Source organism: Xiphophorus maculatus, chromosome 4 (assembly GCF_002775205.1).
Source record: "Xiphophorus maculatus strain JP 163 A chromosome 4, X_maculatus-5.0-male, whole genome shotgun sequence".
Classification (NCBI taxonomy): Eukaryota; Metazoa; Chordata; class Actinopteri; order Cyprinodontiformes; family Poeciliidae; genus Xiphophorus; species Xiphophorus maculatus.
In genome coordinates this window covers 34,442,515-34,454,699 of record NC_036446.1, presented here as the reverse complement: position 1 = coordinate 34,454,699, position 12,185 = coordinate 34,442,515, and the positions used below count along the sequence as shown (strand labels likewise).

General features: G+C 36.8%; 1 protein-coding gene and 1 long non-coding RNA gene across 5 annotated transcripts in view; one reads left to right on the top strand and one right to left on the bottom strand.

The window, feature by feature from the left end:
* fah (fumarylacetoacetate hydrolase) overlaps positions 1 to 12,185 on the top strand; it is a 59,351-nt gene that overhangs the window by 38,530 nt on the left and 8,636 nt on the right. Inside the window, exons 7-10 of one of the 2 annotated variants that reach the window (XM_023332142.1) lie at positions 741 to 793; positions 1,438 to 1,537; positions 7,578 to 7,708; positions 10,800 to 10,875. In XM_023332142.1, coding sequence (XP_023187910.1) covers positions 741 to 793; positions 1,438 to 1,537; positions 7,578 to 7,708; positions 10,800 to 10,875 — 360 coding nt within the window. The remainder of the gene's footprint in view (positions 1 to 740; positions 794 to 1,437; positions 1,538 to 7,577; positions 7,709 to 10,799; positions 10,876 to 12,185) is intronic. The other variant, XM_023332143.1, reaches the window with a different exon arrangement.
* LOC111608365 lies at positions 727 to 6,764 on the bottom strand. Of its 3 annotated transcripts, none has more exons than XR_002752626.1 (4): positions 5,620 to 6,764; positions 2,083 to 2,454; positions 1,863 to 1,962; positions 727 to 811 (listed from the first exon to the last, which is right to left on the bottom strand). It is a non-coding gene; the product is annotated as an uncharacterized LOC111608365 (long non-coding RNA). The 3 variants fall into 3 exon arrangements; XR_002752625.1 differs by having other exon boundaries at positions 1,863 to 2,357; positions 2,428 to 2,454; XR_002752624.1 differs by having other exon boundaries at positions 1,863 to 2,454.

Below are 12,185 nucleotides of genomic sequence, written 5' to 3'. Positions count from 1 at the left end.
TTTTGTCACCAACTGTATGTATAACGTGTTTCGTGTGTTGAGGAGCGATCATAAACGGCAAAGAACAGATTTGAGGTGAGGCAGGCAGTTTTCTTGCCTCATGGCAGGGGGCGCTCAAGATCCCTGACATTGTGACTCCACAACTGCGGAGTAAGAGACACTAACGGTGAGCTGGCCATATAGTAAAGTCAAGTGCAGCGATATATTTATAGTTTTCTCCTCTTACCACAGCAATCACGTATTAATAATCGCAAAATAAACATTAAGCCTAAAACCATACTACTGCACCAGACTGAATGTTCTGCTCTTTGTGCGGAAAATATTTGAGTGTTTTTTTTTTGTGGCGTTGTTGTCAGGGGCTATGGCAACGAGTCTGCTCGTAGCTGCGTGATACCGTAAACCGGTAATCTTGAGCTTGTAGAGTTTGTGTGGGGAGCACCCTCCTGGATTTGTTTCTGACCGGGAGCAATGTATTTCAGATGGCAGGAGGACCAATGGAAGGAGGTAGAGTAGCTCAGTTTTTTTCATGGTCTTATACTGTCAGGACATAGTGATAGTTTTAACAAATATGTAAAAAAAAATCTTTTTTATAAGCAGCTTTAATAGCTATGAGCATGACTGGTAGCTCAAATAGAAATAAAATATTTGTACTAAACATTGTGAAGTAAGGGAAGATATATTTTGAGAAATTATATGACTTATTATGCTTAATGTAACAACATTTACCTTTTGCCTTTCAGCGAAACCGCCAATATTTGGTCCTTCCAAGCAACTGGACCTTGAGCTTGAGATGGTAATTATGCTGTTCATTCTATGAACCAGAGAGACAGAGTACAGAGTAGAGTGATATGTGAAAACACAAACTGTTGACTGGAGAAAGGGTTATCCTTCTTTCTCGTCATACTATATTTTAATGCATGTTAACATACATCAGTGCCATTGTTGCTGGTGTAATAGAAAATTTCATTTTTAACCTTATTTCATCTATGATGGAAATGCTGAATGCCTGACCTGGCAGTTGTCTTATAAACCTGGCATGTGTGGAATGCATTATTGGTACGTTTGTTTGACCCTGCAACTATGGGTGAAGAACTAGAAGTTTCTGTAGTTCAGCTCTCTTTCCTGTCGTTAAACCATTCCCTCCAAAGAGGTGAGGGACAGTTTATTTGTGGACCACAAAGACCACATTGTCTTTGTGGTCCATCTGGCACCACAGATGGAAGTGAAGATCAGACTTTTGCTGTGGCTATATGTAATGTGTGTTGTTCAGGGCTCTTCTCCTGATTGCATTCAGTGAGACGGGTCTTCGAACGTTTTTGCCTTCGAATAAAGAAACTTAAAGACAAAGATTAATCTTTCTCTTATTATTGAAACAGATTCTCATTCTTTGATAAATGAAATTTCCATGACTCTGGAACTTCCTTTTTTTGTAAACAGGCATTCTTTGTTGGTGGAAAAAGTCAACTGGGGGAGCCTATTCCCATCAACAAAGCCCATGAACATATCTTTGGGATGGTACTTATGAATGACTGGAGTGGTAAGAATCTTTTTATTGACATGACTTAAAAATGAGTAGTCATCTAACAAAATGTAGTACACAAGAATCTAATCATCCAGAATGATTTGAATTCAAACTTGCTGACTGACTTTTAAATCAAAGAAAACTGAATTAGTTCCAATGCAGCTCTTAGATGGGCTAATGCACAATGGAATGATTAAACTTACACAGCTGCTGACAAAGAACTATATGTGCTTGCTTAAAAGCTATCCATGTTTGAAGTTTATTCACATTTTCTTGAAGAAAATTATGCATTTGGACTTCTGCACAAGTATTAAAAAATAATAAAAATGCTGGTTCTTACCCAGATTGCTTTGGCCCCAAACTGTGTGCCTTCCTATTATCTCTGAATCCATGCTAATCCCAAACTAATTCTGCAGAGGGAGAAACCACAGATAATGTGCCTGCAAAACACAAGATTTTTCTTTTATTTACAGGAATTACCTCATAAATATAGTGGTGCCATGCCATAAAAATTACTTTAACAAGACTGTGAATGAGAAAAAGTAAGAATTTTATGGTACTTTGAAGGTTCTTTCTGAAGTCACCACTGGTTGCTATGGGGCTTTTTTCACCACTGTCCAGTCAGCAGGCTTCAGTCATTGCAAAAGGTCTCTTCAGGGGTCAGGTGTGCAGCTTTTGTAGCCTGTATGACTTCATGACCTCTCCACTTGCATCATCACAAACAGCACTGTCCTGTTCCCTTAAAACATTTCTTACCACATTGTGTGTGGCGCAAACCATGCATGATTTTCAGTATCTTCTGCAAAACTGCCAATGTGTGTCAATTTGGTCAAATCTGGAAAGAAATAGTAAAGCAAAAATGATTCAACATCAGGGTCTCTCCACAACATCTGAGAGTGCCTTACCTGCAGTTTGCCATAGACACTTCTCACCTGTGGAAACAAAAGACAAAAATCAGCAGGAGGGACGAGTTGGCTGTATTTTTACAGCAGAATCTGCCCTTCCATTTTCCAATTATTCTAAAAAACAAGTAATGCACTGCACTGCTCCAAATGCATAACATGAATTTATAGACTGTCATGACTGTCCTGTGGCAATTGTCTAAGCTGCAATAAGAGAAATAACTTCAACCATTTGCTCAGAGAAGTAAGAGGAAGAAGGATAAGAGGTTAGAATGTCATGTGAAGTCCAAAATCATTCCTTTCAGTCTTTTTTTAAATGGGACTGAAAGAGAGATTTCCTCAAGACAACCTTACCAAAATCCCTCAGAATCATTACTTTAAGAAATAATGAGATTTGTTTAGGTATAAAGCAGGTTTTAATGCCAAAAATAATCAAATGTTACAAATCATACAAACAAAACAGATACAGACTGACACTCATCATCCGGCCCTGGGCTCCAATTAGCATTTAGGGTGACATCGAGTGAAGCAAAGATTGTAGTGCGAGGTCTGATTTGATCTTATCCAGTAACACTTTATTTGACAGGGTGCAGAAGACTGAGATGACACTGTCATAAACATGACATAACACCTGTAATGAACATGATTAAGTCTTCAGGAATATTTATGACTGTTGTCATGAAGTGTCATTCGGTAAATAATGACACTATTCAAAGTTGACATTATTCAAAATGTCTTTGTTATAACAACTTGACAAATGTTATTACACTGCAAAAAGCTTTAACAACACAGTCATTAATATTTCCCCCTACCTAAAATAAAGTGGAACAAGTAGGATCAATAATAAAGTTGTCATTAACTTTTATTGCATTAACAAATTATTTATTAACAGTCATTAATAATTCATCTTACATCAAGTGGAACAAGTAGCACCAGTTATGAAGATGTCATTAAGTGTTATTAAAGTGTCATTAATGTTAATGCTTACCTCAAGTAAAGTGAAACAAGTAGCAACAGTTATGAATATGTCATTAAGTGTTATTACGGTGTCAGTGCTATACTAACATAGTCATTAATATTAAGTCTTGCCACAAGTAAAGTGGAAAACACTGGACTATTTATAACTACCATCATAGCTGTAGAACAAACCCTTTGTACATTGGAATAAAACAAAGGATAACTTGCACTTCTTCAAACAGAGGGTTTAACTTCTCTTCAGCATATTGCATCTCTGAAATACTGATTAAAACATTAAACAGATTTACTTTAACTTAAGAAAAAATGTTCTTTCAACAGTCCTAACATTTTTTTTTTGCTTTGATTTTGTCAGCCTTCTCCTTCGTTACAGTCTTGCTCTAAAGCTCTTAAAACAGGAGGATCTCCTTGTTGTCTTCATTTCCAGGAAACAGCTCTTTGAAGGTGTCCGGAAATGCTCAGAAATTATAACTGTCCTTGCAATGGTGTTGCAATGTTAATCATGGTGAAAGCCTTGTCATAAATTCAAACTTGGTGAATCTTTTCTTGGACACTCTCATAGCCGGTGATGACTCAATCCACTGTGGTCACTTAAGAAAAAGGAACAAAAACAAATGAACAAAAAACAATGTGATCTTAATTCAGCATTTATTTAAGTACCATTCCAGAATGCCCCTTGCTGCACACTCTCAGAATGGTAGACTGGCAGACTAATGTCTAGTTAACATGAATGGTTGTTATTAAGTGCAATATAATGCTTTCTTAATGCAAGAAGCATTATGATTAGAGCTGAACAAAATTATTCTGATCAAATATTTGTATAGCAAAAGTTCATACAGTCTACCATTGTTATTCAGAATGCATCATTTAATGTATAGTTTTAGGTACATGAGTGTAACTTATCATTTAATGAGTATTCAAAATTATTTCCAACCACACACTGTGGCTTGTGGATGTTTGCAAGTTTATTAATAAATAAATAGAATAAACACCAGTTTTACATTTGACAACAGTTGTCTAAAACGTAGCTTATTTACTCAGCTGGTGGATGTTCCCCACTTACTTGTCCCCTCCAACCCCCCTTCACATGGAGAAAATAGTAACACAAAAATGACTTACCTAATTTTCTTGGAGAATATTTCATCTGCTTCTTTCTCGTTGGTTAAACAGGAACTTGTTTCTCTCGTGGCTGGTTCTCATTAGCGTCCTCCATGTGGTGCATGAGGATCCTAAGCTAAGATCTGGCGGACTGTTCTTTCCAGCCCTCGCGTAGTTCCATGGCCCCCCCACATGGAACACCGTGTCTCCAGTAATGGCCTGCAATCCTCGGTGTTGCATGTGAACATGTTCCACAAAATTAAAACTATGCTAGGATTGAAGTGATTAACCATTTCAAAAACATGGCTAAAAACATGTCAAATGTAATGTGATTCTAAAATAAGATTGATTAAATATAATAAAAATATTGCTAATTCAAAGAAAAAGAGGAAAAACAAGAGGTAAAGTACCTGTAAAGGAAAAGGTTATAAAGAGTGTCAAGTTATTTTCTAATTCATGCAGCTTCCCCACTTGAGAAGGGATGGACATATCGATGTAAACTTTTATTAACAGGGATTTTACTCAAAGGACCAAGCAGTTTTCTTCATTTTTTATCCTCCATTTATTAAATGTGTGTCATGATATTACATGAATGGTCCAGAAGCAGGTAAAAACCCAAAAACAAACCCAAAAGAAAAAATAATTACTAATCTGCATGTAATTTTACATAAATTAATTCCACTCAAACTACAAAGCAAATGATGACAAACTATATAAACAATACTAAGCAAACCACTGTGAATCAAACCCACAAAGTAATTAAAGTTAAATGAACAAGTAACTAAACTTAAGTTCTCTAACTTTAAAATACATTCCACATTAATATTTACAATTACATAATGTTTTAATTTATTTAAATATACAAATATTCACCTTTCAATATTAATCATAAATATTTACTTTATAAATATAAATAGCTAATGCTAAATTGATTAATAGTTAACCTTAACACCCAATAACAACAATCAATTCAATCATTAAAATCAGTCAATCAGTTCCAGACTTCACCACCACAATCCACCGCTTCAGTTCAGACGCTGCGGTTATAGGCGTTAATTTGGCCGGTAAAGCTGGCGGCCCGCTGTCGGGATGTCAGTAACTTTGCAGTCCGATCTGTCTTACCGGCTGCCTCTCCGCTCGTTTACAGATTTGTCCAGATCTGCACAAATTCCAGGATTTCTGATGAAGCGTCCCCAAACTCCAGTCCTCTCTGTTTGGCTTTCTTTTCCGCCTTTTTTTCTTTCATTGTCCATCCCTCTTTTAGGTCCGTGTGGAACATAGTGAGCGCATGTTTTTTTTTCTTCCTTTTTCTGATTTGACTTCAGAAAGAGGAAAATCTAGAAGCACAGCGAAATGAGCAAGGACATTGTATTTTTCAGCATTGGGTGGCATTTCACAATCCTTCCACCATAGATGGCCAACTAACAGTCCACAGACATGTCTCCCGTCCAGACACACAAACACCCCAAAAGCAGCACCACTTAGACCATAGGTGTCAAACTCTGGCCCACGGGCCAAAGTTGGCCCGCAGTGTAATTATATTTGGCCCGCGAGGCAATTTCAAATTAATATTAGAGCCAGCCTGCCGGTATTATACATTGGCAACGCTGTGACGCCGCATTCACCGCTTATACTACAAATCCCATAATGCTCTGCTGTTTTTTGGCACGTCAATCAGGACAGAGGCAGATACGCATCCTCCTCTGTGTCAGTAGCACTTATGGTAGCGGACATGGATGTATTAGGAAGGTGGTGATCCGTCTTCTTGCGCACTCTTTCGGTTGAAAGCCCCGGCGCACCCCGCATCCCCGTGCCTCTCCCCCAAACCACACTGCTACCTCAAACTACAGCTGTCACTGTGTTACCCTACCAAAAAATGGCAAAAAGAAAGACAGAAAGTAGAACTTTTCTGGACAGGTGGGAGACAGAATATCTGTTTACATATGTATGTGAGCAACTTTTCTCTTCAGTGAAGATGACGAAAACGTCTCACAGGAGACGTCTGACTGACGAATACTAATACATTTTTTATCACTTATAGTACTTGTATTACTAATATTTAACACCTTGAGTAGAGTAGTAAGTATGGACCTTACCACAGGGGCCGCTTTTCATTGGCTGATGCCCATTCCACGTTACCACTTGCGTGGCCATCTCACAAACACATGCTTCCCCTTAGCTAAGTACAACATAATGGCAGTACTGATACAACTTCTACACCTTGAAGCCTGTCTGCTACACAGTCTTATGTTAGCTGAACAGATCAATATGCAATGTGTACTGTATCTGACATACACTAAAGATTTTATTTTAGCAGAAAAGGTTTTGGACTAAACTGTTACTCGTGTAACAACTCTGGTCTTGGTGCTAGCAACTCTAGCACCAAGTACAGTGTATCAGGCTTAGGCACACTCAAACATTTACCAACAAACCACAGGAATCACTCACTGATTTCAAAAGTAACCTACAAAACGATGAATGCCTGACTTACCCAGCCTTGCAAGAACTATAGGCATCAGTGATCTTGTCCACAGCTATATTGATGTAGAGGGTGTGTGGATCTGCCATTTTCCTCATCGAGCGAAAGCATTTTGCTGTGATGTGCACAATGTTGGAGGCATCGCGTGTCTCAAACACCTTGATCTCATCCAAAAAGGATGACATGAACTTCTTAGTTCCTCTGTCCGTTGTAGAAGCTGATATATTGTGAAAGTCCAGTAGAAATGATGCACTAATCGAGTCAGAAATACACTGCGGAGAATCAGTCGAAGTGGAAGATGTTGTTTATATAGAAACAATGCGCCGCGAGGCTTTGTTTGTGAGACTTGAGCCACGTGGGATTTTCTAGGTCGGTTGTGGGCGGAGCTTGGTAAGGTCCATTTTCCCCTTGGGAAGGTATATTCTGTTCTTTTGTATTCTATGGAATATATTGCTTTGGCTAAAAAGTTTATTTTAAAAAGTAGGTACACGTGAGATTTTTTTTTATCAGCATTATTATTTTTTATTCCTCTGGCAGTCCTTTACAATTCTTTGAACCTACTATCCACTTAATGATAATGTTGGTTTTTGTGTGTCTGCAGCTAGAGATATTCAAGCTTGGGAGTATGTTCCTCTTGGACCTTTCCTGGGAAAGAATTTTGGGACAACAATCTCACCCTGGGTTGTGCCAATGGAAGCACTTTTACCTTTTGCAGAGTCTAATCCCTTGCAGGTTTGTACAAATATTGCAACTTTCTGAAGACAATGTCCAAGTGCCATCTTACTAGACAAAGTTATATTTGTATTTTCTAAAAGTCATAGATATCAAATTTCTTGGGACTTCATTTGAACAAATGTTTAAATTATTAAAACCATCTACAGTACTTCTCACACATTTTATGAATTAGTAATCAAAATCTTAGTCATGCTCAGAACTATACTAAGAACCGTCATAGTCCATTTTGTAGGAAAATTATAGTTGAGTTATTGCTTACCTACTTGAATCCTGTGGCAACCACTTTGGTTACATCCTGTGGTTTACTTCTTTTACCCTGTTTAAAGCCTAAGTAATCCCAAATAGGCAAATTTGTTTTTGATAAATTTGTCTATTTGTCAAAAAAATCCATTGTTTTTGTACTCAATTTTTTTTACTTTTATGTTCTAAAATGACAAATCAGTCCATTCATGCTTACATTGTTCCACTCACAAAAAAGTTCAAATGTCACCTGTGCAAATATATATTGCCCATCATCATTTGTTGGATTGATGAAAAGTGGCTGGGAAAATGTTGCATATCGCCAAACCTTAGTGGAAAGTCATTATTGTTTGTCAACACGTTTTACAAATGAGGGGCCATATAACGAGTTTTAAATGCTGATATAGGCGAAACTTTAGTGGTTTGAATTTATTTAAATTAATGCATTTTGGTCAGGTCAGGTCTTGTTAATAAGTAAAAGATTGATGTAATTTCATTGTGTTAAGTTCTTAATGGAAATATTCATATTTTTATTAATGCACCAAATTAGTTAGTTTCTATTACTTGCAGCATTAGTTCTTCTGAAAATACACATATCCAAGTAAAATTGGTACTGGTCCTTAACGAATATCCTTATGGAAAATCAGTCAAACTGATTGATTCCACTCGAGCCCTTGTGAATTGAATAGAATTAATTTTGGAAATCCGTATCAATTTCTATTCCAGACCTCCTGAGCTTGCTAGAAAGGAAACAGAAAAAAGGGAGTCTGTTTTAGAGACTTTGGCAGTATGTCTTGCGCTTGTTATCCAGATAGATTCATTTTACAAGTTCGGATAGTACTGTGCACTGTACGAGCACTGTGAATTATATGACAATCAAGACCCCATAAAGGTGACTAACTTAATACTTTTAATTTCCACAACCTCCAATAGAATTTTGATTGCTTTAATTTGCAAAGCTTAGCAGATACAGCACACTTGCTAAGGTGTTTCTCCTAACAATTGGAAAAACAGATGACTTGCAAAAATCATATGTTTAAATATCTTTCCCTATAACGGTGATTGAGTGTGCAATTTAGATGTAATACATTTGCAAGGAGACAGAAAAAGAGAAGCTCATGCCACTTTGTTCTGGATTAACCCATTCATTCTCTTATTCTCTCATTATTTTGCCTAAAAGCATCTCACTACTGGCTTTCTTTGACAGTTGAGTTTTCAGAAGTGCAGTTTGGTACAACTTCATCACAGCCCGGTTTAGATATAAAAGCACAGCGCTCCCTCCCCACATCTGCCCGCCCAATGGCAAGTCAGAATTTGATGTAGTAAAGGTTGCCATGGCAACCTGCGAGCATTGATTGATAGTGGTACTCAACTTTACAAATGTGTGATGTACTGTATTTGCAATGTTGATACAGAGTGACATGGGTGACTATGACATGCTCTGACTATTTGGTGAAGGCATGGTGTTGGCTGTTACTGTCAGACTGGCTGCAGTACTGAAGAAGCAGAAAAGAATTTGCAAGCAAGCAGGGAACTTTGCGTGCAGAGTTAATCCGTGCAGAGAGCAGTTTTGCATGAGGAAGATCTCTGAGTGTGACTACAAAGATTTGAGAGAGCACAGAGAAGATTTAAAAGTTTTGAATGCAAACATTACAAGTTTTGAGAACAAAAGGATGAAACCCTGCTTTCAAACTGAAAACCTAAGCACAAGTATTGCAAGTTCTGAGAACAAAGAATTTAAGTTCTGCTTTCAAAGTGAAAATGTGCGCTCTTGACTTATGGCAGTAAAATTCCCCCATACATTTGTTTGGCAGTGGGTTTAGGCCCTTTGTGGATAAAAACTGTTGGAATGCAATTGTTTTTAGCTTGTAAAGGTAACGCCCACCTATAGAGCCTTCATCAGTTTTGCCTGTACAAATGAATCAAAATCTTCTCTAGAGAAATGTTGAGAGTAGGTCCTTCAGAAATTGTGTTCAGCTCTGGCTCTCTCCCACTGCACTCTTTTCTTTTCATGTGGGAAGCGATCCAGACTCACCTCACTGTTTTTATTTTCTTTTAAAATTTAAATTACAGCCAACAGTGTGCAAGAGTCCATCTATGTGTGGCATTATTTAAAATTTCACCTGTCAAACTCATTATGCTAAACAACAACTCAGGGAAAGTTAGCCTTCCTGTGTGTACTTTGTAGATTCCAGCACAGAACCGCATCATCAACCCAGCAGGTGAAAACATGGCAACCTCCATGGGTGAAAAATATAATGAAAGATATACATTTTTTGAAGTAATTATGAGCATTGGCATTGGCACAAACAGCATTTTTTTATTTAACAGTTTCCCTATTAACTAAAAAAATTGCTGTTTGTGACATGCACAAACAGCACAACATTGAAACATGTTGTTCAACTAATGTAGGATCCTTTAAGGTCCAATAGCGCCTTGGGCCAGCACTGCTTAGAATCAAAGCATAATCTGTGAAATGATATATCAAGACAAAGGCCTTCTTAAACTAATTTAGAATAGTGAAGAGTGTGCAAGAGTCCATCTATGTATGGTTTAAGTATGCTCTAGGTCAGCTTGCGTGTTTCTGCTACACTTTTAACCTTTTCTATAATAGATTTTTATCTGTTCTTCTCTTTCGTAAATAACCATGGAGTAAAAGCTCACCAAAAAACCTTTTCACTTTATTCTGCCATCCTACAATGAAAAAATTAACTGAACTAGAACAAAAATATTTTATTTAGTTAATTTTGTTTACTTTATTAATTTGATAGAAAGTCATTCCATTTGTGCTTCAGTGTTGTGACTTTGAGACCCCCTTTGTTGATTTTTTTTCAACCTTATTTTACAGGATCCCCAACCTCTCCCATACCTACAACATGAAGATGGATATACCTTCAACATTAACCTGTTTGTGTCACTCAAGGGTACACATCCAAACACACACAAGAAACTTGCAAATATTTGGTGTACATGGAACTGCAGATGAAAGAGTTTTTATCTGTCATATACAATCATCTACAGTTGAAACCACAAGTTTACATGCAGAAAAAAAACAATTTTTCTCAGTTTGAATTTAATGAGACCAATCTTCTCTTGTGTTAAGTTAGAATTATAATTATTTCTGTTTATAAATGCTAGAGAACTTAGTGGACACATTTATTAGGGATTTCTTTTGCCATTTTTTATTTCAGAAGTTTACATACAACATCAACATCAGAGATCATTGTCATTTAAACTGTATGACTTCTTTCATATCATAAAATTCCTCAAATATTTTTAGACAACCATGTCTACACTTGGAACAATCAACACCCAATCCAGAATCCTTAAATTAAAGGGGTTTTTCATTAGAAACAAACAAACTGTAAATCGTGATTTTAATTGCTTTTCTAATGTGCCGTCCAATTAAAACAAATTCCTATAAAATACATACGTAATGGAAATTCCAAAATCTTCTCTGACAATGTCTTTTGTATCGGGAATATAAAAAAACAGTCCAAAGTTTCAATTGAAGTTTCTTATTGAATTTTTTGTATGTGGGGTGCACTGTGGGGTTCCTTGTATCTTGTAGTAAAAAGGCCATGGTCTGAATCTTGGCCTAAGTTTACCTCCAGCAAAAATACATCTGTTCAGTGCATTGGGCTCTCTCAATTGCTCTGCTGTGAGTGTGTGGATGGTTGTTAGCACTGTGAGTCTTTGTGCTGCCCGGGTTGTACCCCACCCCAATGACTGCTGGAGATAGGCAAACAACCCTTGTTCAGCGTGATAAAGTATACACATACTTGAACATACAGGGACAATGAAAGTGAAATACCTCTCATTTTAGTGTGGGAGGTTTCATGGCTAAATTGGACCAGCCTGGTCCAATATATATATATATATATATATATATATATATATATATATATATATATATATATATATATATATATATATATATATATATATATATATATATATATATATATATATATATATCATTTCTGGATATTTCTGGACATCTCAGTCCAGAAATGTGCAGTCCTTGGCACAGCCAAGATACTGCGCAGAACCCTCAAGCTCCCAGGCCTCTGGTAGAGGACCCGAGCTCAGAGGATAAGAACCACCCGCGGTGGGTGAGAAGGGAATTTTTATATATATATATATATATATATATATATATATATATATATATATATATATATATATATATATATATATATATATATATATACTGTATGTGCATGTATGTTCA